Source organism: Ambystoma mexicanum, chromosome 9 (assembly GCF_040938575.1).
Source record: "Ambystoma mexicanum isolate Mex_15411 chromosome 9, UKY_AmexF1_1, whole genome shotgun sequence".
NCBI lineage: Eukaryota > Metazoa > Chordata > Amphibia > Caudata > Ambystomatidae > Ambystoma > Ambystoma mexicanum.
In genome coordinates this window covers 859,433,633-859,461,195 of record NC_090931.1, presented here as the reverse complement: position 1 = coordinate 859,461,195, position 27,563 = coordinate 859,433,633, and the positions used below count along the sequence as shown (strand labels likewise).

At 44.6% G+C, this 27,563-nt stretch overlaps 1 protein-coding gene across 2 annotated transcripts in view; it reads left to right on the top strand.

Annotated features, from left to right (window-relative positions):
• ABCA12 (ATP binding cassette subfamily A member 12) overlaps nt 1-27,563 on the top strand; it is a 700,854-nt gene that overhangs the window by 208,537 nt on the left and 464,754 nt on the right. For both annotated transcript variants that reach the window (XM_069615933.1, XM_069615934.1), the window contains exons 4-5: nt 8,119-8,237; nt 23,996-24,066. In XM_069615933.1, the coding sequence (XP_069472034.1) occupies nt 8,119-8,237; nt 23,996-24,066 (190 nt within the window). The remainder of the gene's footprint in view (nt 1-8,118; nt 8,238-23,995; nt 24,067-27,563) is intronic.

The following is a 27,563-nucleotide window of genomic DNA, read 5'->3' as shown; positions in this document are numbered from 1 at the left end:
ACTATCCAAATTAAAAGTTGGATGCGGACAAGAGGTGCTGCAGACACATGTTTTGTGGACTCAAATGCCTGCTGGTGTACGTCAGTATGTGGTGAGATGCCTTGTTTGTATGCAGAGTAAATCATTTCACCAGTTACCTGGTGGGTTGTTAAGGGTTTTGGATGTTGCCACTCAGCCTTGTCATACTATTTCTACTGACTTTCTTGTTGAGTTGCATGTGTCTGAGGGCTATATGAAGCTAATGGTCACTTTTTGAAGATGATGGGCCTCATTACGACCCTGGCGGAAGACCATGGTGCTATTAGAACCATGGCCCAAGCCGGTAAGTTACCGACTCCGCCATGGAGAAAGGGGGAATTACCACCCCATTACAAGGTTGGTGGGGCGGTAATTCCCCCTTCCTCCATGGCCCTTCCCCATTCCCACCGTAATTAGCACCAATGTCCCTTTGCGGGTCCCTACTTTAACGGCTGGTCTACACCAGCCGTTAAGGTCGGGTCCCGCAAAGGCACCTCGTAATTAGGCGCTAATAGGTTAACGGCGCAGCAGCCTTTTACGGCGCCGTTAACCCATTAGCGCCTGGGTCGTAATGAGGCCCGATGTCTTTTATGTCCCTGTAGGGATTACGTACAGAGCAGGATTTGGTTTGTTTCTTTTTTTGGTTACGATTTTCCACTTGTATGAGTTACAATTAAATTTCTCATTGAGGTTCACAGCATATCTTTATAATTTTGCTAGGCTCTGTGTACGGCTTTGGGTGTTCAATACAGTGATGTTTTTATGGAAGGGCAAAAGGGGCACTTGCCCAGGGCCCCCACCTTGAAGGGGGCCCCACAAGGCTAGCTGATCTGAAGAAGTAAGATTCCATTGTTCACCAGTCTCAAATAGCACACGTCAGGATATTTAATGGGGTACTGCTGAGGCTCTAAACCTATTGCATTTCTGTTTTGGCAAGTGCATTCTGCCTTGATCAATTCATCATGTATTGCTTTCTGTGTTCACTGTGGTATACATAGTTTGTGTGTTCCTTATGGCACAACTCTTTAGCATTCTTTCCTTCATGTGGGAATTATGTTGATCATGTGCAATAGGCAATGGTGAAATGCATATTGATAAATTGAGTGTCACAATGGTTCATAAGTTAGCTCATTGTGTGAAGCACCCATTGCAGAGATATGTGTTCATATGCAACACTAGAATATCACATTCCAGCAAGGCTGGCTGAGCCTTTCCTATGTCTGAAGTGTATAAACCTGCCAGCCTATGTACTTGGTTTTGCAGAACAACATCTGCTATCACCAGCAATGTACCTATACCAGATAGGGGTTGCTATAAAAACTAACATATCATCCGTATGGTGAAGGTCTAGACATTGGTTTGTTCAGATGTGTTGTAAAACCTAAGCAATCTCTTCCAGCGATGGCATAAACTGTTAGTCCAAGAGGTGAATAAGTATCCAAATTCAAGATTATGGAACAACAGCGTTCATATTTGTATCCTGGATTTGCCAGCAGACAATACAGTGATCCTGGTCAAATAATATATCTTACATTACTGAGCTGTCTTCTGTGAGGTTTGCTTTCTTGCATGCTACTGGTATCATTTAGCCCATTACTTGATCTTTCTTCTTATGTAGGCCATTTGAGTAGAAGGGTTGGTAAACGGAAGAGAGCGGCCATATGTTGCAGGCCTCAGGCATGCACATTTTAAGGTCTGCTTGTTTCACACAAAAAAAAGGTTTGCTTTTGTGGTAAAAGTCAAAGGTTTTATGCACGTTTATAAATGAAAATGTCACAAGCCATTGTTTTGGAAGTATTTAAAGCTTTAAAATACAAAAGACAACCCCAGATTAAATGTGTTAAATCACATCGATTGGTATACTAATTCTTATATACTTCCCTTGATGATGGAGAGAACGAAGCTAGAATCATTTCCATTTTGCATAACACCCTCCTATAATATTTTGTTTAAAAATGGTCATGTTTAATAATGTGATTTCTGTACTTTCCAAGTCTGTTTTTTAATAAAATGAGATTGTTTTACTTCATGGTAAGAACTGGAAAAGAAAGTGTTCAAATGCAGAAATTGCAGAGTTGGCACAAATCCCAACTTCACACCTTCACCCCTCAACCAGTTTGTGATCCTGGGCATTTCATTTAATCTTGTATTGCCGAACCTCTCAATATTGCCAGCCCCTAAACCTTTCAAAATTGTCAGCCCTTCCGAGTGATTGCCTTCTCATGGTATGATCTTCATAAAAGCCTTATTCATGGTTTCACTGTGTTAATGGTGAACATATTTATATCGCACACCTCAGGCATTTGTTCCTTTGATATCTAATGGCAACACTATTTGAAAACCATATTCCACTTCTAATCTCAGTCTGTCTGGATAAAGACACCTTCCTGGTAGCTTCTAACCTGCCTCCACTATCCATGCTACAGTATGTGTAGCGTTCTCCTTGCTTCCAGTTGGTCTCCTCTACCCATGTATGAGCATTTTTGCATTCTGTGAGGCAGCTAATGTGAGTTCTGTCTATCATGGGTTACTTGTACCTATTACAGACGGTCCTGCATTAATACTACATCTACCTTCCTGTATGTTATTGATAAAAAGTATCCTGTATGTACTAGAACAGTAACCCCTTTGTAGACTGCTAATGTTGGTCTTCAAATGCTACTTGTTTATCACTCCGATTAGAGCAAGATTGAAGAGGACAATGGGACTTAAAGGGAGTAAACGTGCTTATTTTGAAACAGCATATCAACATATAGGTTGTGAGCGCGACAGGTGGGAGGCGCAACCAGTATCCTTGATCCCTTAATTCCTTTGGTTTGGTGGAGGGGGTCCCCAAAGATGTACGTGGCCAGGGCTCCAAAAGTGCTTAAGATGGCCCTGGTTCAATAGCTTAACACCCTTACAAAAATAGTCAGAGAGAGAGGGTAAATCAGAAACTAGAGAAGTACTTGCCATATGTTGCAAATGCTATGCAGTCCAATTGGAATGCTTCGATGCCAAGAGCAGACCTTGCTTTTAATAACTATGTTCATTCTGCAACTTAGATGATGGGTTTATTTTGCCTGTATTGTTCGAACGCCTGGTCTCATCCAGAAGGAATTCCTTCACAGAATCTGCTCCCTGCTTTCAAGGAATTGTTCAGTGAACTTTGCAAGGTCCTAACTATGGAAATGCTAAATTTGTAAGTCTTAAAGAGGGCTATGAAGGTACCCACGGATGGGTCACTGTGAATAGTGTGTCGTTTTGCTGTTTCTGATTAGGTTCTCAGAAGGATTCTGACCTTCCCATTTGCTAACACCAAAGCGTTTGCCTCATATGTATGCTCATTGGCGAATGAGATCATTAATCACGTGGGTACGTTTGCATTGCATTTCCCTAGGACTTGGAAGAGCAATCCCAATGCTCATTTCCTTTCGATAATATCATCTGTCAGTATTTATTCTTCTGGGTACGTTCTGAAACATGGTCTGAAACTGACATTGTTGTTCTGATGGATGGTAATAAGTAGTCTGTGGTGTCTGACATTTTCTATTCCCAGTTTTGTATGGTCAATTGATGTATGTGGTACATTGGAAGAGTTGGCTGGCTAATGGTGGGTCTTGGGAACCTACTGCCATTGTTCAGCACCCATCGTTGGTGCAGGGATTTCATCCACAGCTTCCTGACCAATCTGGGGATCTGTGTGGAGATATATTGTGTATATCACAGTCGTCATTCCAGACCACTGCGTCAGAGGCGGCCTGGTGGTGGGTTGCAACGGTTCTCTGGTGTCAGGGCTGGAAATGTGTGTGCTAGGGCATCAGGGATGTGGTATCCCAAGCCACAAAAGTGGGCTTGGTTGTGGCAATTTGCAATTACAACATTTTGCATGTCTTTGACTTGGGGTCATATTTTATAGTGGACTTGGTTTCAGGTTGCCTGTTGGAATGTTAACAAAAAGCCAGGTGAATGGTGGGTACTCCCTCCCTGTCTGGTGACCACTCAGTTGTGTAGAAGGGATTAAAGGAAGTAAGTCATCTCGGAACCCTTCCTGTTCTTTGCCTTCATGATTGCCCTATTGTTGCTCTTCACCTGGCAACTACTGCAATGGTTATTAAAGTTGGACCAGACAGTTGTTTGTGATTTGCAGATTTTCCAGGTACCTTTCTCTTTTTTTGTCTATGACATCACTTGATTCCCATGTTTGCAAATATCCCATTCTGGGCATCTGGCAATCTTGCATTTTGACATCTACCATTCTTCTTCTGGCAAACAGTGACTGTCCAAGAAAGATGAGGAACTAGAAGCCTGACCGGCCATCCAGGATTCTACTGGCATGTAGAAGAATGCAGCTTACATGAACACTTGTTTGGGCCCCGGGCTCTGATTCCTTTCTGCATTTTACACAAAACAAGAAAGACTAAAATAGGAGGTGAAGTTACGGGAAAGTAACATCAATGTCACGTATTCAGGGCCGCCAGCACATTATTGGAAGGTCAGAGTTACAAGCGGTTGTGCAGTTCACCAACCAAACCAACAACCTTTCCCAAATGCTACCTAGTGCTAATGCTTGAAATAGAAAAAAGAAGTGTAGGTACTCACCAGTCTAGGATGAAGTGGGCAGGAGCTCACCCCATGCAGGGTCCAATAATTGTTCCCCTGTTAAGGCCCTGACATGCCTATGCCCTCCACGTATGTCATTTCATTCTCTGTGTCCCTTTCTATTTGTTCAGATCTCCATTTCATTCACTTTCTACATGTGCCTCACTTCTTTGTCTCACTCTTAGAGCCTCTCTCTTCGTGACCCTGTTTGTGACCCTTTCGAGTTGTCTGTCTCAACCCTTTCGCCCAGCCCTGGATTTGTGTATCACCTTTCTGCATAGCACCAGACAGTACACCTAGCAGTGGGTACACAAGATAGCAAATTGCAGAACGAGGATGCCGAATCCCAGCATTGGGTCATGACCGGCAACAATGACGTCCATCTTCTGATGTAGTGAAAGATGATGTAATGAAATTGTGCAGAACTACTGTTGGCCGTAATAGGGTGAGGTGGTGTGAGACGTGATGTTCATACAGCACGGCGATACTTTGAACACGCAGGATGTAATGCAGCCTGACAAAACCACTAAAGGTTCTCAAGCAGTTTGCCATGACAACTTTCTTAGCAGAGCCTATGTTGTTCAACAGTATCCCCATGTCCCTCTTCATCGTCCCAGTACTTTCAGTACTCTATGAAGGCGCCACACCTCCCTGACAACATTATCCAATCTAAAATCCCAATTTTGATGTAGGTCCCGCTCCTTGCACACCCCGCCCCTAGAAGGGACAGTATCCACCATCACATCCTGTTTTTTCTCTGTCCTCGTGGACAGTTTGTAGAGGGACCTGCCGGGCCGGTCCTTCTAGGTTTACCTGCTGCAGAATAATTTGGAGAGGTTGACAGAATACATTCTGGTGTGTTTGTGGAGGCATTCCGTGTCCAGCGTTGCCTCGATGCCAAAGAGCTGATATTCTTCAGTACTTGGACGAGGAAGAGGGGCATGGAGGGATTGTTATGATTACTTACTTGTAATGTTTGTCACTCCTAGTCCTAATTTTTCTCTTCCCAGTGTTGAGGGCCCACCCACCTGCCCTTACCATCTGGTGCTTGATGTGGTAGGATGTGATGTTGTGCGCTGCCATCTTTAGAGGCATGTGCATCAAGGGATGTGGCTTTCATCAAAATTGCGATTTTTGATTGGAAAAAGCTATCAGGAAGCTGGGGAGCCATCATAGTGTAAGAGAAGTACTGGAATGAGGAAGAGAAGGGCTTGAAGTAATGAAGATTACTGGTAAATAAGCAGAGCATTCACTTGCGTGGTATCCTCTGGCAATCTACATCCTGGTTAGAATTCTTTAATAAAGCAGTGTGGGTGGTGGGTAGTGAGCACCAACACAGTTACAAACAAAAAAAGAGACAATGATGCCTGAGTAAATGAGGCACATGCACTTCTGGGGTTACAATAATTTCCCCCTAGGTTTGAATAGAAGGCATTGTTTTACTCACAAACACAAACGCACGATGTATGCAATGTTTTACCACAAACACTGCAAATCAGCTTGTTTGTACATTAAATAAACCATTATCACATCCTCCAAGACCAAATAGAGACCTAGCTAAGGTCAACCATGTACGATCAAAAGGAGTCTTGGAACTTCTCTTTAGGACAAGATGTGCTTATGGTAGAGGGTTATCTCACCTAAAAGGCCATGAAATTCATGTTTGAAAATCGGCAGATAAGGGAAACAGCTCAAGACTTAGCTTTCAGCCAATTACTTTTGGGCTAAATTATGACAAGTATTTTTTGAAACTATTGACACTACCATCTGAGTGAACCAAGCTGACTCATGGAACCTCTCCTACGTGGCACTGGTGCACACCTTTAATCTCAGTGAAATAAACCGCCCAGTGCCAGGAAGTGACAACTCCCTCACCGCCACTCTCCACCCCCTCATCCCTCAACAAACTCCCCACTACTAAAATCTTGCGTGCTTACACCTTCCGCAGTCCTACAGACGACCACCTTGGTCTAGTGCACTTAACCTGATTAAGACCCTGTCCATCATTTATGAACAACCGGGACTGCCCATATGACTAAAAGATTTTCATACCGACACACAGGTAACGGGTACTGCCAACCTGCATCCATCAACACCAAAGGTTTCGGCATCTGCCTTCCCGCTATCCGACTAACACACCCTGCCCTCCTTCCAGAGCCATGTGCAGCGAGGCCAACATTATTGGCAGACGGGCGCTATATAAGACCACTTCACATTACGTGACATTGCATTTAATGATTCACTGCCAGAGGTGTGTTATGAACATGACTCCAATAGAAAGAATAAAGGGGTGAAAACGTTTTTGCATAGCCCTTACAAAAAACAACTGATCAAAATGAACCCAGACTTACTACAATAGTTAGAGGAAAGAATAAACCTATTAATTGTGCTTAGTGCTTGTTTATAATGCACCCAATAAGAAAACAATGGGTACGAGCCCCAGGCTAAACCTGGAAGATCTGATAACTTAGCCTACAGCTGTGCTATTTCCAGCTTTTATGGCACAGATTATCTCTCGAGGTGGGGCAGAGTGCCTTATAAGGTTAAGAGATGAAAAGGACAAAGGGGCAAGGCAGGAGATCTGAGCAAGGGAGGCTTCCTTTTGATGGTGTGTTATGTTATGTTATGTTAAATGAATTTCTAAAACACACGTTCACCCAGAGATATCTTGTGCTAAGGTAGATAGTAAGCTGCAGTAGCAAAGGACTAGAACAAATGAGTCTTAAGGTCACAGCGGAAGACCAGATGGTTTTCCCTGGCACAGAGATGAAAGGGAAGGCTGTTCCAGGATATGGCGGCCATTACAGAAAAGGCGCGACCGCCAATCCGGGACAGCCGTCCTCTAATGCTGGTGAATCCTTTCTGGCGACTTGGCGTCTTACTGATGCTATGGAGGCAGACATTGGGGCTTCGGATGTCTGCAGGATGGGGATGAAAGGAGGCATGGAGGGTGGGACATTGTTTCCATGAGCCATATGTTATGGAGTTTTTTATTTATTTTATTTATTGTAGTTAGTTCTATCAAGAACTTTTACAATTTTATCTCATAATACAATCAAAACTTCATTACAAATACCATCCTTAATTCATCTTTCCAAGATCCTAGTAAACCTCAAGACACACATTACTGGGAATGTCAAGATTTACCATGTAGATGTTTCAGTACTGTTTTCAATGCCCTGTAAAGTGCTAAGTGCGTCGCGCCAGACTCTGTGTTATGGAGTTTTATACTGTGCACCGCTGCCATTTTTATGGTCCCCAGGCACTCCTGCTTGAGCACTGGTACTCTTTTGGCTTGGAGAAGTCCTGATACTCAATATTGAGAAAATAAAGAAGCTGAGAGCCAGCTAGGATAGGCCCATTTGAAGCACTGCCTAGAACAAACATGTACAGTGCTCTCTACAGCCCCTCCCCCAAAGCAGGAGTGGCCTGGAAACAAAAGCAGGTTTTTGGAGGTATCTTACCATCTAAGCTTGTAATAATATTTATGTTGATTCTCTCTCTTTTTTTCCTTCTAAGGATGCAAAGTGTTCCCTCGAGCGTCCTGGCTGGGAAACAGGCAGAGGTGGACCAGGGTGGGGACCAGAATCCATTACTGGCGGCTGCTGAGGAAGAGGCAAAAAAGGAGCCAGGGCCCGGTATGTACTGTTGTCGTTCTCAGTCCCGCCTGCTGGGGTGCAGCAGATGGGGGTGGGGGGTGTTTATGTGTGTGATAGTCCCCACGTTCACCTGATATGAGCTGTTGCCACAGACACCCTAAGCACAGGGATGTCATTTCACCAAAAGGCCAGGAGTAGTGGAAGTGACATCACACGACCCTTGACCCCCGATGACCCCACCCCAAAGTGATATCGGGGGAACTGATGGAACATGACCTTTGACCCGTTGATAAAACAGGAAGTGGCATCACATAGCATTGTACATTACGAAAAATCTGGTTACGCTATCACTATAATGTGATGTACATTTCATACAAGAATGGATCGCCATATGTATCGTTAAGGTCAGTGTGTATAGGCTCATATTAACAAATCACTGTGAATGCAAGCAGATGTCCATGGCCAAATGATAATGATGTGTTATTATATAGCACTTACGTTTAAGCGCTTTATATAGAAAAAATATACGCAAAATATCACCCAACCTGGGTTGATACTCATTTATCGACCTCAGAAGGATGAAACGCTGAGTTGAGGCATTTAAGAACAGACTAAATCAGTGACTCACCCCCTGAAGTGTGCCTGAAATAAACCTTTAATGAGTCTAGCAATTATTGTATAGAATTCCGGAAAGACGCTATTTGGTATTCCTATTCTTTCGTATTTAGGGTCAGTGCTGAAAGTGTTAGACTTTTGGCACTTCTGTTCTTAATTTTCTTATTTTTTTAAGGGGCCTGAACAAGAAAGCCAGCCACACCAGAAGTAAAGAGCCACATGGTGCTGGCCACAACCTAGGAGCTTGCATTACATTTTTTTAGAGGGTGCAAGGGAGACCACAGAGGTCGCAAGGGAGACCTCAGAGGTCACAGTTGCGACCTCTGGCGACCCCCAAATGACATCCCTGCCTAAGCAGCATAGGTCTGTTATGCAAGAATGCTGTAGACCAGGTAAAGGCAGGTTTTAGACCAGTGGCACCTCATGCAGGAAACCTCCTCAGGTGCCCCCTTCTCTTGCCCGCTATTCGCTTTGAATACCTTTCCATGTTCCATGATTTTGATGGATATTTCTCTGCCACAGTCTGATACATTTGCAGTCTACAGGTTAGAAATCTGTAGTGTTCCACACAGCAAACAAAGCACACGTTGATCTAATTAAAAACATTCATTTAATAATACATTCATTGTGTTCAGGCTCGGAGTGGCCCATAGGGCAATGCCCAAACCAAAAACGCAGAATGCTACTGTGGGTCGTTTTTTGTGGTCAAAGTGGGCCACTTTTTTGGCTAAGGCGGGCCTGTTTGATAAGTTACTTCACCAAGTGGCTAGTAGTTTTGACCAGTGTTGTTGAATACATATTCTTTAAAATGCACAATATCAAAAACCTCCCTCTTGGTACTACTCAAACAGTCTGTCACAAAAGGAATGAATTGCCATTTGCAACGTGGGCTGCTTTTTCATTCGTGCCCGAGGGAATTTTATGCCCCAGTCCAACCCTGGTTGTGGTAGGAAAAAGAAACCGAACTTTGCATCAACAACAGCGAAGAATTCCAAAAGAAAACACGTATCACCTTTTGCTTCCAGGGCATTGTTTACTTCTCTTGAATTACTATTTGTAAACCATTGTTATCGGGCCAAGGGCCTGATTCACAGAGGCGTTTCATAATGGTGCAATCCCAGGAATTGTACAAAATTGTCAACCTAGGAATTGCGACGGCTGAAAAGGGCGACTCTTTTTTTTAACCCCCGCCCCTTACACCACATATATAAATGGGGGGGGGGGTTACAGTGTAATATTAATATGGGAGGGCTGCCGGGGTCTCCTCCACATATATATGTGGTGTAAAGGGTTAAAAAAAGTCTGCATTATCGGCCGTTGCAATAATCACATAGATCCCAATCCCATAGGAAAGCGTGCTGTGAATTAGGCCCTTAGCATCACTTATTCAACTCATTAAGACTGCAGCTCCAAGAATGTTTCTGTTAAATGAGGGTGTGGAAAATGGGCGTTTCAGTGACATTCCTGTAATTGATGAACAATCAAATTCGAATTCACTCCCTATCGCCCGCCAGTAGGCTGGCACTAGCCTATCGGGCAATAGGGCAATGGCCGAACACAAAATGCTAGTGTGGACCTGTTGTTTTTGGTGAAAGTGGGCATCTTTTTTGGACCATTTGGAAAAATTAGACGTGTTACTTCACCATCCGGCGAATATTTTTGACCTGTGTTATGAATAAATATTCTTTAAAATGCACAATTTGCATCACATTTGATCAGAAACCTCCCCCTTGGATGCTACTCAAGCAGTCTATCACAAAAGGAATGAATTGCCATTGGCAACTATGGGACACTTTTTCATTAGTGCCCGAGACAAACGTATGCCCCAGTCCGACCCTGCCAGCCAGCACCCTCGCAGAGCTACTTTGGTGCACATGGTGCGTCCTTCACAATAGAATTTGAGGGGACGTTTTGGCCCCACGATCAACACGTGGATTCCATCAAAGAGCCTTTCTCAACCCAACATTGGAGCCACACAAAAATAAAAAAAATATTAAAAAGCGCAGTGTTACTGTATATCTCTCTATTAACTTTATTTGAAATTCATCACTCAGTGAATACCTGCATCCGGGCCCCCTATCCGTGCCCTCGCCAAACAGCGCACCTTAGTAATACAAGTACCTGAAAACTCTGCACAGAAGTAGTCATGTATCGCCACATATCATTTGACGGGTAGTGCGTGCGAAAAGTCAGGAGGCCATCAGGGTGACTATCATGGACCGAAGGGAAACCACACAAAAACACTGTAACAGGAGGCCGCAAGGCCGGCGCAAGAGTAGGAGGGAAGGGATCCATTTTAAAACTAGTATTGGCATTGCCAACAGTTTTGGCTTTTGTTAGGCATGGGAAAGGCATTTGCCAGGCACTGCCACAGTGGTATTAACTGGCCATTGAATTGATGGTAGCAGCTGAAAAATGTTGCCAGTACCTAGCCTTATAATAGCAGTGCCTGGCAAGTGCCGAATTCTTTTACACAAGCCAAAACTACTGGCTTTGCTGATGCATGTTTTTAAAAGGATTTGTGTGAAGTACATGCATAGTGCATATAAATCGAGTGCCTGAAGGCAGACAAGGTAAAGACATTTGTATTACACCAGTAGCCCATTTGTAGCTTAGTTAAGTCATAGGGCCTCATTATAAGGCTGGCGCTCCCGTAATGAATGGGGCTGGTATGGGACCGGCCCCCTTCATTCGGGAGCGGCGATTACGTGCTACCCATCGCTGGACCCGGATCGCACGCCTGGTAAAACCAGGCGTGCTTTCCGGGTCCCGCGAGGTGAAGAGGGAGTTAATAACGGGCCAGATGTAATCTGCCCGTTATTACCTTCCTCCCCATTTCCATTGAGCCCTATGGGGGCAAACATGGGAATGGGGATGGATTCCTGCAAGGAGGAATTACCGGGTCCTCCTATGTCGGAGTAACCCGGTAAGTCCCCATTGCAGGAACCCGGTAATGGAGCCCGGAACGGAGGCAGCCATGGAGCTAATAGCTCCATGGCTAATAGCTCCATGGCTACCTCCATTCTCGTAATGAGGCCCATTGACTCTGAGAAGGCTGTTTTGAAAAAATACTGGCAGGCACTTTGAGCAGAACGTTTGATGGTAAGGCATGATAAAGCTAGCTCAAAGAGGATATGTTTTGGCCAGGGATGCGCAGGAAGTGGGTGGGAATGGCCATAGGGATTAGCATGGCCATGGGCAGTCAATGCGTAGGTAAACAACCAAACAACACTTACAAGCTTTGTGTCCTCATTTGCCATTTCTCCCTAGTTGTACCATAATGCAACAGTTTGGCTTATAGGTGGCGCATGATGTAAGGTTGGACCAAGACCCTCTGTATGCCCTTGAAAAAGATAGTCAGACCCAGAAAATCATCTAAGCATGGCTGAAGGTTTTAATAAGATTAGTTATTTAGAACATCTTACTCACTATGGTGGAAGACTCAAGAAGGGTTTCTGCTCCACTACCCCTTGCTCTTTAACTTTGGCCTGTCTTGTGGGTTATGGGGAATGTTCTTTGAGGGGACACTTTCTGCCTGAATCGCAGGTCCACCTAGTGTGTTGGAATGCCTCGCTCGACCATTGGTGTGTGTGTGCATTGCCCTCATTGGCTGCCACAGTGAGATGATCAGTTATTGGATTGCCAGCTATAGCCCAGACCTGGCGCTTCGACCAATTCCCCCCAACAGCGTATTAGCGCAACCGCTTAAAATGCAAATCCTAACTGCAATGCATGAAAACTGTAGTACAAGTGAACTCTGCAGCATGCATGCAAATATGCGGTTGTAGTGTAGGTCTGCAGGCGATAGCCACTCTGAGAGCCACATTGCAACCAGGCCGGCGGATAACTTACGGCTGGAGGCTGCTCACAGCTGGTGCCAGCAGCCAGGCTGGTGATCTGGTAATAAAAATTAATATGACATCATTAATTACGCCCATGAGAACATTCCCCCGAGATAACTGCCTGAGTTGGCTGAGACCAACCCTGATTTAGGGGCACCCTAAATGTACCTAATTACTTATAATCTGACGCCATTGATGTCGTAAAATGTCATCAGCCAGCAAGAGCATAAATTGCAGGACAAGGTGCATGCTTCATCATTATGTAATCGGATGGCTGGAACAGAGGACGAGAATACATATTTGCAACCCCTTTTCCAGCCACTATGCCCTTCACTGGGTGGCACCATCTTTTTTTAATTTTGTAATTTGGGGAGGCAACAGCCTCTCCCTGATGTCCCCGCACAACCCTCCACCCAAAAATCAACTAACCCCTTCCCCACACCATCGCCCTCTCCCCACTTACCTGCTGGATTGGAACTGTGTGCTCCAGTCCCAGCACTCCTCCTGTCTCCCGGCCGCCACAATAGAAATGGAAAAGGGACTTAGTCCTTTTCCATAGGGCAGCACCAATCTCCCCCCCAAACCCGCCCCCCAGGAGAATCTCCTGAGGAGAAAAAGAAACCAGTTGCAGCCCCCCCCCATACACCCTGGGGTGCGAATGACTTTCACTCTCAGCTGTGGGGGGTGGAAATGACCTTTAACAGCTGCCAGCCCTTTCCCTGAAGCCTAACTTGGTTCGGGTTGGGGGCCATTAAATCCCATGTCCACCCCCCACAGCGGGGGTGAAAGCCATGTTCTGGCTGCTGTTTCTTAGGGGATGGGAATCCCACATTGCTTAAGGGGACCGTAATGGTCTGCATTCCTTGGTGAGAAGCTGATTGGACTGTTCTGGACTCTACAAGAAGAACGATCATTCATTGGAGTGGGTCATTGAAGAGACAATAAATGACGGACTGAATGAGTGAGGTCATGGATATAGCAATGACCTTGGGACAAACCATCTCTTGGCACTGGTCGGCCAGTTAGTAAACCCAATGCAAGTTCCTGCGTGGCATGGTTGCATGGTTGCATAGGTTGCGTGTACCGCAGCGGATCCCTTGCATACGCATTGCTGATTCATTCCCCTCAACTAACTTTGAACTCCAGAACTGTCTCACCCTGCAGTGCCGTACTCTACACTCACCTCTGGGAGGTACCACTTTCCACCCTGTACATCCTCTCACACAACACACACCACCATTTGCTACCATTACATTATCAGCCGTATGACTTCCTCGGTTTGCTCTATTCTAAGCCTACACTTCCCCTCCAGCGTCGATCATTCCATTTAATTCCCACAGAACCTCTTACCCTGGCACCATGTCTCCCAACCAGTGGCCTTCTTGTCTTCCATCAGGACATCTTTGGAACACATGCAGCCTTTGATAACTATTACTCTTGCAGAAGGGATAGTGGTTGCTTGTCAGAAATCAAGAGTGTTCCAGGAGCATCGCACCCTAATTGCACTGCTTTGACTCCTCAGCTGGCTCTCTGATTCTTGTTATTGCTCTACTAAACTAATTCTCAGGCTTCAGCCCTGCCCTGGGCATTAGAAGGCCCCTAATCACACAATCATCAGCACTATTTGGGTAAATTGACAAAATAGATTGCGGTTTGTGTCAATTTCCAACTCTTTCCTTGTAAGGGAAGGATTCCTTTCCTGGGCCTTTGTACCGTATGATGGACCTCATTACAAGTAGTGTGGAGCGAGAAACAATTGACGGTAACGGAATTACTGGCAACATTCCCGCTCCGCCATACTACGAGTCTGGCGCTGGAGTGGAGGATTTACCTACAGCATGATGCTGCAGTAATTCCACCAAAAAACCAACGTAGAGTCCTACGGACTCATAAAAACTGGTGATTTGCACTGCCACTTGTAATCCGGCGGTAATCCTGCTGGATCAAGTGGCGGCAACGGTAATTCAGCTGTGCAGTATTCCAGCGGATTTACTGCCAGAATACCACCCAACTCGTAATGAGGCCCAATGTAAGGCAACAGTCAAGTATAATGTGCCATTGCCAGTTCTGGCATTTGGGCTGGATTTTGCCAGGTCTGGGATCCGGCAAAACATGGCTTCCCGGCTCAGGGGAGATCCATTTTTACTTTTCATTATTTTAGTGTGATGGGAGTGTTTTAAACGGAGTTGTTTTGCCAAAGCCTGGATTCAAACCGAGATCCTTAGAATGTTGGGTGAAGCACGTAACCAAAAAACCACTCCAGCGTCAGATCAGGACGTTTGTGAAATCACTTGGATAAGATTGTACTCTGCAGGAAATCAGGAATTTTTAAGTAAAGCTTTTCATTTTAAACGGTGTTCAAATTTTATACTGTTCTTGCAACATTCTAGGAATTGCTCCTTCCCTGATTTTGTTTTTGGTGCGTATGCACGTGTGGCTCGTCCGTAATGAGCAAGGGGGCGTCAACCCACTGGGTCTTGACCCCCTCTCACCCATTATGGAGGAGCCAGCCCAGTGAAATACGAGCACTCCCTCAGCAGCTGAGGGAGCGCTCTAATGGTAAGAGGGGAATGGTGTGTCATTTATTTTACTGAGGATCTATGATAGATGCCCAGTAAAAAAAACATGACTGACCCCTCTGACCCCCAGCACCTCGCATACAGACAATCACAGTCATCGTGTGCGTGTGTGGCACTGGGTCTTAGGGGGCAGGCATGGCATTTTTTAATGGGTATGCCCATTAAAGATTGCCAGTCCAGTCCGCTGGGATTTATAGTGCCTCACATGCAATGTCAAGCCTGACCCCTAAACCCCCAAGCATCTGGAATGTACTCACTATTGATTATCTGTGCACATGAGGTGCTGGAGTGAAATGAGGGAAGGAATTCCATTGATTAATGGGCATCTGATATATGCCCAATAAAAAATACCATGACCGGGCCCCCCCAGCACCTCGCGAGCACACAATAAATGTGTGCCTGTGAGGCGTGCTGGCCCTCAGTTGGTGGGCATTGCAGATTTTCCTTGGCATCTATGCCCATGGCTGTACCCTGGGACCTCAGCCCCTGACACACATATGCCTCCTGGGCCCGCCAGCGCCTCACAATCAAACGTAATCTCATTCATCATTAATATGATTATGTCTGAGTCCAAAGTGCTGGCGCACGAATGAGCAGGTATTGGCATTTTTTACTGGCCATGGGTGATAAAGCAAGCATGATAAGGGTTATTATGTAGCTAGACTTGCATTTTAATGAAGCCAGAGTAGCCATTTTGTATTGTGGTATGACATTTTATATTGGGCAGCTCTGATAAAGTAAGCATGATCGGTGGTATTATTCTTTCTGTGGCATGACATTTTGTGTTGGGCATCTTTGATAAAGCAAGCACAATAAGTTTTAATATGTAGCTATAATTGCATTGTAATGCAGCCAGTCTAGTCATTTCCTAACGGTACTCTTCCTCCAAGAGACTCACTATAGACAGGGCAAGGAATCACCCATAAGGGGAAGGGACATTGGATCCAATTACTGGGCCTCACACAGAAGTTCGAAGAAGGAGGGGGTAGGGATCCTCCTGAATAAAAAGTTCCACCTCTCCAATACCGAAACCAAGAGGGGCTTTGGGGGGCGGTTCCTGGCAATCAAAGGCACTCATGAAGGCGAACGCATCACTCTGGCTACCCTCTATGCACCCAACTCTGGCCAGATTAGGTTCATTTCCTATTGTGGTATGACATGTTGTATTGGTCATCTTTGGTAAAGCACCCATGATAAGTGTTATTATGAAGCAAGACCGTCACTTTTATGCAATCAGTCTAGCCATTTCTTTTTGGGATATGATATTATGTGGACCTTACTCCTCTTGAAATCCTACTCCTGCAAATCATGTTCATGACAGGACTTAATCTCTATAAAACTCCCTGTTCAGGGGCAATTCACTTAGGGTGAACTGGGTAAAGAGCCAATGCTAAAGACTGAGAGGGGATTTGGATCAGATCTGCTTCCTCCTTCATGAGTGCACACACACAGGAAATCTCCTACACATATGATGTATCGTGTATTTTGGTTCACGGCCAGGCTTGGTGCAATTAGTGGGGCTGTGTGATTTGTTCGAGAGAAAAAAACGAATTAATCCCAAAAGACCATGTATTTTTGCTTTCTTCCCCTTTGACCGCATATATATGCGGGGGGAGACCCCTGCACACCCTACCTTAACCCTCCACATTTTTCATTAACTCCCCCCCATCTATATATGCGGTTAAATTGGGCATCCCATATTCGGTCTTTTCGGATTCTGCCTTTTTGCCCTCAAACTTTTCTGCTGATACAGAATTGATGACATTAACTTAGACTTTTGAAAAGGCAGTTGCCGGGGCACTGGCATCATATGGTGTGGTACTCACACCATTTGCTAGCCAAAGCCATCTTATGGTTGGGTAGGACCATAATTTGCCATGCATTGCTATGACATACGCAGTCATTTACATAATGTTGCATAGGACATGTGCTGCTATCAAATACCAGGCATTGCCACCATCTGAGCTGGTACTAATATAATTGGTAGTTACAAGTCGGGTGCTTATACCATTGTAATCATGTTGGCCCAATGGGGAGGTTAGGGGGGGTTGTGCATCACCATGCACACTTGTACCGTATAATGACCATATCACCATTTTATATACAGTGGGCCATCAAGCCCTCACTTAGTCAATACACGTAATGCACCACCAGCAGACATTTAAAGTCTGTGCAAGGGTTCACACTATGTGCTCCCAAAATTAGAATGGGAGGCTGGCCTTTCTCGGTGCCTGCAGCAAAAAACGCGGGAACTTGCAACACTAGTCAACTCGTCCTTTGTCGACAGAGTTCCTTGCTGCCATTAGAAGTTATTATTTGGAGTGGGTAGAGGGTCTCACAAACCACAGCAGTGTTACCCTTAAGCAGCACCAGTGGGACTCTTTGGTGGGTGGTAATTAAAGACAGTATATACATAGAACACCATCACTCAGGAAGCGCAATTTAGGTGTGAGTCAATTAATGCAGAAACCCTGATGCTGTGGAGGGGAAGGAAATGACTTTTATTGGACACGTGCAAATTTACTGATGGTAAACATTTACATTAGCTCCGGGACCGCTCCTTCCAATAGAAACACAGGTATACTGCCTGTTATGTCTATGTGGCTGATATCTAATGCATCACCTGTGCAATAAAAACGGTGGCAACTATTATGCTCATACACCGCACTATGACATGAGGGTGGCACAATTGACTAGGAAAGCAGTGATCTGATCCTTCGAGCTATTTTGCTTACTTTCCCATAACGCCAATATGTCCAGTTCACACGTAAGGAGCTTTGAGGCAAAACAGTATCAAGCAACTACACAGATCAAAAAGGGGAATTGTTTCAGAGAATTCTGTTGACTTGTATTTGCTAAAACCATTACATTGGCATATGCGGTGTGTCAGGTGTCTTGACCCATGTTTGAATTATTATGCTACAACATTTGGTGCTGTGGGCTTAGAAAATCCAAGATGGCCGAAAAGCCCACATTTGCGCCAAAATCCAGGAAAACCGCACAGTTTTGCACACACCAAAATGGTCACCTGACCTGCCACCCACCAGTGCGAGCATGATGGGCCAGAAGCGCCATGAGTGAAACGTGTTGCCAAAGGAAAAACAGCAGTGCCTGTTAGCTCAAAAAAAAAAAAAAAAAGAAGCGCTTTGAAATCACCTTTGTTTCTCTGAATGCAAGCTCAAAATGCCTATTCAAACATTGCAAGATAGTTAATACAGGAGACCATCTGTTCAAAATCTGTTTTAATTGATGTCAAAAATTGCTAAAATCATGGCCACAAAATTACTCTACTGCTGAATCTATAGCACTACACTGTTAGTAAATGCTATCAAGTAAAATCTCTTTTTTTTTTAAATGTGTTAATTCAAGACAGCTCCCAAAAATGGGTGCAGTACTGGCGCTTGACTCTAACCGGCGCTAGCTATCTAAACTGTGACAGGAGACCGGTATTTCAGGAGCTGAAAAAGGTACCTGAGTTAGCTGGAAACTTCAAAGCCTTGCTGATCAATGAGCATTCTTAACACCTACTCTTCCCAGAACTCCTCACAAGAAGACAGTCTGATTCAATTAAAAGTTCAAGAGGCCTCTGTCCATGGAGAGCCTAGACACCTGCTCTTACCACCAACAGTACAGGATATTGCCTTGACATGTAAATTAGGAGGGGAGGAGAGTTTCCTGCACCCTGGACTGGGGCTCTGCTGGCAGGAAATAGAGACAATGGATTCTTTCAGCTGAATAGAATATGCTGATTTGGGTGTGACTTGTCAACAGCTGCTCTGGGAGAAACAGGCCATGTGACCATCTACCTCACCAAGCTTCTAGGGGCGAACCCAGACTCAGATGTGAATTCCATTAAAGGCAAATGTATGTTTTATTTAATTGCTTATAAAATATTGTATTAAGCTTACAAAAATGTACAATTTGGAGATTCTTAATATGAAAAATGTACCTACAAATTGAGACTAAGTTCAACTCTGGGTGATGTTCTGAGGCCGAACCCCAGGATTTATGAATATTGTGGGTACAGTGTTTATGCTAGAAACATGATAATTTATTGTGATATGCTCAGGGACGGGGTGCAGGTCTGTGTAAAATTTGATGCCGAACCGACCTTGGCAAATTCACCAAAAAGCGAAAAATGTTGTTGTTTCTAAACCCAAGCTCGTAGAAACATGGGCCTTGAACCAAACTGTACCTTAATTCATCTGCAATGTGTACATGCCATTTCAACCACTTGTGTATCTGGGAAACCTGTTTGTTATCAAAAATGCATTTTCTCAGTAAAAGCAAAGGGGCGTTTCTTCAATAGATTGTAAAATGCAGCAACACTCTGACTCTGACTCTGACTCACAACTCTGTTCTCCAATGAGAGCACAGAAAATCCTTGAACCTATCAGGATCCTCAGAGGGTTGGACATAGAAAGTCAGCCTTCCCACCCACTTTCAAAAGACATAAAAAGACCCACTGAAACCCAGGTAGGGACTGCTCTTCCATTTTCTTGCGAAGCACTTTGCCGGACGACTTCAAATCCAGACAATATCCATAGACCAGAACTTAGAAAACCAGACTCCAGATTCCAGAACTTTGTAGCAGAGAGGCCTGATCCACAAGCTGAATACTTTTCAGCAGGCCTCAAAATCTTTTGCAACCTAATTAAACTCTTCAACAGCCGGGCTGTGCTGTTTGATTCTGGCTAAAACCCTGTGCCAGAACCCAGAAAGCAGTGCTGTATCCAGTGAGACCCAGACCAGACCGCTGTGCAGTGGCAAGAACCCAGAAAGCAGTGCTGTATCCAGTGAGACCCAGACCAGACCGCTGTGCAGTGGCAAGAACTTTTGCCAGAACCAGAGACCAGGCCAGACCAGACCGCTGTGCAGTGCCGATAGCAGACCCAGACCAGATCGCTGTGAGCAGAACCAGTACCAGAGACCGCCCGTGGCGAGTGAAGCTAAACCTGACCAGATCTTGACGTCCTAGTTCAAATTTATAGTGTGAGTATCCAGCCAGAGCTGTGCAAAACCAATCTCTTAGTTTAAAATAATCAAATTCAAACCAATTCAACCTGCCTAGAACTGCATTAGAAATCTTGTGTCCATTCTGTGATTTCAAACCTGTGAAAGTGTCATTTGTCATTTGAATCATTATTTCATTTCTGAAAATATACCTCCACAAAATCGTCCGTATCTTTTGAACCGCGTATGCTAGGAACGAGATTTAACTTTCATTTTAAAGCGAGGATCCTCAGCTTTCCAACAGTTTTTCTGTAAAGTGCAGCGAATTGCAATTTGAATCAAATTTCTCCACCTGTCAAAATCGCTGTCTTTTGCTTGCAACTGCTGAAATCCTTTTTCAACCTGATAATCCCTCATGAATCACTGATAGTGTTGACCTGAACCAATCTTAAGTAGCTATCACCTACCCTGAATCTCCTATAGGGAATTAAAATAATTTTTATCACATTTTCACTTCTTTGCAAATCACATTAAAAGTATTTCGGCATGTTTTAAAAGCATACCGGTTGCTCCAAGGTTGCTAGGGGGGAACTGAATTGGTATTGCATTTGATTGTATTCCTGAAAATTGTGTGCTCCTCTTCCATCTCCTTATATTGCATATGGGGGGAGTGAATGTCAAAAGAAAAAGTGATCATATTATCTCTTGTGGAAACCATCTCAGTTATTTCTGTGCTGCATTCTTTTCCATCATTGCATTTCCTTGAACCCATAAAAGCATTCTCAGCTACTTTATCCTCTCTATACCAACTCCTAAGTAATTAAAAAAGTGTGCTAGTGTAATATTATCCATTGTTGATCACTGTCATATTCATAAGTGTGCTATCAAATATTAATTTATTTATAAACGTGTGATATATATCTTGTTTAAGTTCAATAAATCTTTTAATTTACAAAACAAACCTACTTCTTGGCTCAGTGAGGTCAGGTGGATTCCAAGAGAGGGGCGTTATACAAGGGTTTATCATCCAGATCTATGAACTTGTCATAAAAATATATAAATAAGGGCTTCCCTTGGGCATCCCAGACTAGGCATTGACGTAGTTGGAGTGCTGAATTGAAGTCGCTTAACAGGTGCTCCCTAACTATCAACCTGCGCTGGTGGCGCTATCTGTCACGGGATGATCCTTTGCAACAGGTGGGCCAGGACAGACTGCTGTGCCATCACAGCTGACTACTTATACCATAGACCCTACATTGTCTCTGGCTGCAAACTTGCATTGTCAGTCCAATTGCTGTACCATCCATGCGCACATTGTCATATATGCGTATCTTTCTAGCGCTCATGTGTTGGTTAGTTCTGCCTGGCTATAGTTCGAGGCTGTGCCAGAAAATACAGATTGCCTCTAAGGATGTTTAATGCACATTTTAATCTCCAAAATACATTGTTGTCAATCTGTAGTTAAACAGTGGTACATGGAACTGTTTTAGTCAGATGTTCACTGCAAAAGTAAAAAATCATAAAATATCCCAATAAAGCAAAGACTTTCAAATGTTCGTCACTGCCCATTATTCACAAAAACATAGAGACACCACATTTTAATATCACACCTATATGAAAGCCAAAGCTGTTGGCTATGCCAATGCGTGTGTCTCACTCCCAACTGCGCTGAGCAATTTCCCCTGAGTTTTTGTTTGGGATTGAGGTATTACTTTGCAGAGCTATTGCATCACCAAGGAATGTACACTGTTTGTCCTACTTTGGCATCCCATTAGCAGCAACACATAATTTGAATGTGACCGGACCTTATTCATATACTGATAACATCAACACTGTCATTGAAACTTTAAAATAAAAATCCCCCCCAGACACCATGATAGGTCTTGCTGAGGGACAGCAAAGGCAGCCAACGAAAAACGCCACACACAGCATCAAATGAGACATGACAATGCCACAAATGTGGGAATCGCATGTTGAATGCCATCTTCCATTTTCTACTCTCTACTATTTCTACTATAGCAATAGGATTGGCAATTATATGCCTGAAAAACATTGTCATTTTGGTGTTTATAGTGTGGCACTTCCACACGTGTAAGTAGCATCTTAAGAGATGCTGGGGTCGAGTCTTCTCACTTATTAATCAGGGCAGAACTCTTCCTGCAGAGCTGGCAGTGACTTTGTTCAGGAGGTCAGTCAAAAAGATATATCCCCAGCTGTCTTGCACGGCGAAGACCCTGTGAAACCAGCCCTACTGTGACAAGTCCACACAGACCAAGAAGAATCCTAACCCGCGACTATACACTCAACCCGAGAAGATGGAGTAATGAGGCCCAAGCCTCGCTATCCAAGAATCACTGCTGATGGATACAATCTATCAGCGAGAAGAAGAAGAAGCGCGCGTGCCAGCAGTCACTGGGAGGTCCGTTTATGTAACAACTGTTCAACTTAATGACGATGGCTACTGCTTCCTCATCAGATTTTGAGGAGGACGCTCACTTTACACAATAGTATATCTTGGTGTGAGGTACAATGGCAATGGAGAGGTTGGCGCACTCACATCAAGGTCTAAACAAAACATATTCCAAGTGATGTGGCAGACTTTCCACGCCTGGAATCACTTCACAGAACTGAGAATGGCTCTACTTTACTGAAGGCTGACAGCACCAGGAATATTTGGCCACCCGTGTATTCCTTATTATGTGATAAATAACATGCAGTATTTTAACTGCCACCTATTTTGAAATGATCATGTCATTGTGAATTGAGATTGCATTGGCCATTGACTGCATGGGGGACAGCACTTCCTATATACGCCACATGCTAAATATCCCATCTGATCCCAAATCATAATTTGGTGGTTTTTTAAATACCACATGTTGGTACCATTAAGGCCACGCGTGTAGTGAGGCTTTACGTGGTGGCTAGAAAGTTCTCCACTACAGGGTTTTGCGAGAACTAATTTGTCACATTGGGAAGACTAGAGACAACTTTGCTGTTTCATAGAGAATGAAAAGCAATAGGATTCTTTGCGACTGGGCTAGAACAGAAAAAGGGATCAGAGGAGGGAGGGAATAGCTAAACGTTTTACTGCAAGCTTGTCATGTAGATTTCTTTATGCGCATAGTAGCAAAAAGTACCCATACGCCACATGGGTTCTGTAGACAGGGCATTCATAATCTTACTTTGATCTTAGATTCATGTGTCCAATTGACTCTCGCATTTTGGAGGCACCTGGGAAGAGAAAAGCATGGACATTACACACAATTTAAATTCATCAGGTGCAGTGCTGTGCAGTGTGTTGAGCCACAAATGTATTGGAAACGATACGTCCTAGGGCCTTGAAACATGTTGAGATGCTCAAAATAAGCTTTATCTGGTCCTTCTACGACCAAATTGATGTTTCACTGATTTCAGGCAACCGTCTCATGTTAGAAGGGGCTGAAATTCCAGGGAAAGGTGTGGGTTGTCCATATGTCATGTAGCCAGTAATGTCCGGAGGGTCGTAACAGGTAACTATGCCACATTTTGTGCAAATTGATGGAACACTGTGGAACTGTATAAGGAACAAACTAACAGATGTTCGGATTTATATACATGGAGAAGATGGCAACGTTTTTCTAAAGTCGAGCGGGTTTGTGCATTGCTCTTCATAACACAAACATCTGTCAATTCAATTGTCATTTGGCAGGTTTGTCAAAAAAAATCATGTTGTGTACTTTTTTATAAAAAGATTCAGACAAGAACGTGCATTATCGTGATGATGATTTGAAAACCAGAGAATCAGCTGTTTTGTTGTGCTTTTGCATAGGCCCCGTGTTACATCGTGGAAAAAGGGACACTGGCAGAGAAAGGAGCAGCATAGTCCCGGACCCTGGACAGGTAAGTCACATGCACACGAATCCCTGATTATTAGACATGTTGCGCCATTTTTGTGTATCACATACACCTGTGGTGCCCCGGCCCATCCCAGCCTTACCTGCAGTGCAATAACTTCCACGCCCAGCTGCTTTGCATACACAATAAAGGAAGAGGCAGTGCTTAAAGAAGGGTGAGCAACGTGAGGGTGGGGGGGGCTAACATGAGGGGGTGTGGTCTAAAGGATGAGCGTGGCCTGAAGTGTGCCATTCGTGTCGTGAAAGGTGTAAACCCTAAACATGTTTGAAAATGGTAATACTCACCAGCACTAATCTGCACACTTTAACAATGAACTAACAAAATAGCATAACGCTTCTGCTATTTTGAAACATCACAAAGCAAACAACGCAGTAAGAAAATAGATTTGGGCACCAACTCATATGTTTTCCTATCTATTTTGTGCTGCTGCACTCCCGTCACTTGCAGGCTACCCCCAGTAGACGAAGTGTGAAAAAAAAGTGGTGGAAGGATATGCATTTAAAGGACCCCGGTTAGTGTGTCACTGGCCCCCACAGCATGCAGTTTTATGCATGCTTTGGGGGACAAAGACACACTAATGGTGGTCATTTAAATGCATATTAAATTTAATCACCTACCACTCCCAACAGCAAGAAAATAATGTTATGTCTTTTCACGTGCTGGTGACGAATCTGAGCCCCGCCGGTGACAGCCAGTGCCACATCACACTGCACTATTCAGTAGGTGGTGGATTTCTTTTCTTTCATTCAATAGACTGCTTGTCACATAAAGCCCGTAATAGGGATTTATGTGGCAAGGAATCTATTGACTGAACCAAAGAATCCAGCACCTCCCAAGTAGCACAGTACTGTGCTATTTGGGAGGTGCTGGATTTCTTTTCATTCATTCAACAGACTGCTTACCACATACAGCCCCTAGCAGGGCTTTATGTAACAAGCAGTCTATTGAATGAAACAAAAGAAATCTAGCACCTATGAAATAGCACAGCGCTGTGCTATTTGGTAGGTGCTGGACTGCTTTTGTTTTATTCAATAGACTGCTTGCCACATAAAGCCTGGAATGGGCTTTATGTATCAAGCAGTCTATTGAATGAATAAAAAAATTCCAGCACCTACCAAATAGCACAGTGGATGTGACACTGGCTTGTCACGAACACAGCTCAGGTTTGAATGCCAACAGTGAAGCAGGAAATAAAAAGTGTATTTCATTGCCGAGTGGCGGGAACCCCCTACAGACCCAAGGCTCGAATTAAGTTTTGGGAGACTGCCGGGTCTGAGCTCTGGCTAGGCCCAGCCCGCTTAAAGCCCTGGGAGGTTGCCACCTTTTGGAAATTCAATCAAGAAAAATATCAGCTGGGGAGTTTGAAATAGGTTCCTGATGCAGTGTGTGGAAGATTGCTTTTCTGCTCCCCATGATTCTGTGTGTGTGAGGGAACCCTATACCAATACACTGATGCCTGTGCTGTGGCCAATCTACTTTAGTGTTGTTACTGCAGGGCCTTTGATAGGCACTAAAATGTGCAGGGTACAGAAAGTAAACACACCACAAAGCACACAATGTAAAATCTCCCCTTTGGCACCAGTGGAAAAGTACACCTCTAATTTGTGTTTCCTGTGACACTGATTTCAAGAGATCAGGCAGGTGAATATTTGTAAAGCGAAACATCTCGCCTTGAAGGAGGCCTCATGAAGTTAAATTCAGCAGTAATTACTTAGGGAACAGAAAAGTCTTCAAGTTGCGTCTGAATTCGAGGTGATCTGTGATAAGAAGCAGAGGCGTTGCTAGGGGGGGGGCTGAGGGGGCTATAGCCACTGGTCTTTTGGTTCGAGCCCCAGATAGAAGCTCAGGAGCTACAACCAAAAGGCTAGCTAGCCCCGAGTCCCAACAGTCCCGGTATTAGCATAGCCACAGATTTCTTCCAGACCTAGCAACACCCCTGGTAAGACGTAATCGTAACGGAAGAGCGTTCCACATTTTAGGAACCAGCACGGCACAGGATCGACCACCTCATTGTTGGTATCTAAATTTAGGGGTCACTAATAAGTTAATTGATGCAGATCTTCAGTGTCTTTCTGGTGAATAGAAAGAAAGAATGCTTTGAATGAAAGACGGTCCATTGTTGTTTGGGGATTTAAGACACAATGGGCCTCATTACGACCCACGCGCTAATGAGTTAACGGCGCCGTAAAAGGCTGCGGCGCCGTTAACCTATTAGCGCCTAATTACGAGGTCCCTTTGCGGGACCCGACCTTAACGGCTGGTTTTACCAGCCGTTAAAGTACGGACCCGCAAAGGGACCTTGGTGCTAAGTACAGTGCCGCAATTTGCGGCACCGTACTTAGCGCCTTCCCCATTCCCATTGAACCCTATGGGGCAAAAATGGGAATGGGGAAGGGCCATGGCAGCACAGGGAATTACCGCCCCGCCAACCTCGGAATGGGGTGGTAATTCCCCATTCCACCATGGCGGACTCCGGCATGGACCATGGTGCTAATAGCACCATGGGCCTTCGCCTGGGTCGTAATGAGGCCCAGTGCCTAACCCGTTTCACCACAGGGTGCCAATGTAGGGTGTTAAGTGCACTAGATATGCAATCGCAGTGACTAAGATGCAATAACAGCCTACGAGCCGCATTCTGGAAGTGTTGAAGTTTCGGTCGCTCCTTCTTCGGGAGACACAAGTGGACAACATTGCCGAAAACTAGGTGACTTGAAACACAAGTGGTCAGCAGCTGAATGAATCCTGTCTCGAGAAGGGAAGTGAACAAGAAATGTTATCAATGTTCTGGGTTGAAAGAAACAGCTGTTCGAAAGCTTATATATCTGAAAGACCATGGACAGAGCAGGATTTTAATTTATTTAAACTTTATTGTGCATTTGTAAGGTACTTATACATAAAGTAAATTGTGTTTCAAAGCGCCCACAAGGCAACAGGGAGGGAATATGAGAGTGAAAGGCAAATTTAACAGTGACCGAGAGAGGCGGTCCTACTAGACCTTGTGAGCATTCAGAGCATGCAAGTGCAGGGAGAAAGGGGGAGGGGGTGAAATGCTAGGAGTAATAAGGAGGCAAGTGCTATGGAGTAAGTTGCAAGCTGTTAAGTGACTGGCAGAGATCATTTGGTGAGTGGTTGACTGCCAATAAATAAGTGCATTGCAGGCCTGTGATAGGACAGGCCAGTGGGCACCCAAGGCAAGTGTTGCAAGTGGGCTGGGGCTGAAAACAATTAGGGGTGTGAGGCCAGGACCCAGGAGGACACATAAGAGACCTTGTCACCAATCTCAGCGACTGTGGAATTTAGCAAAGGAGCGTGCGGGAGGCGGAAAGGAAAGACTTGGGGAGATTTGGGATTTAAGGTGATTCGGCTCAAGACAAAGAGGAAGGGGGAGGCTGTTCCATAAGAGGGTGCCAGCCGAGGAGAGAGATTGTCCACCAGTTTGCTGTTTAGCGAATCACTTGACACACAGAGAGTTGGCGCAAGAG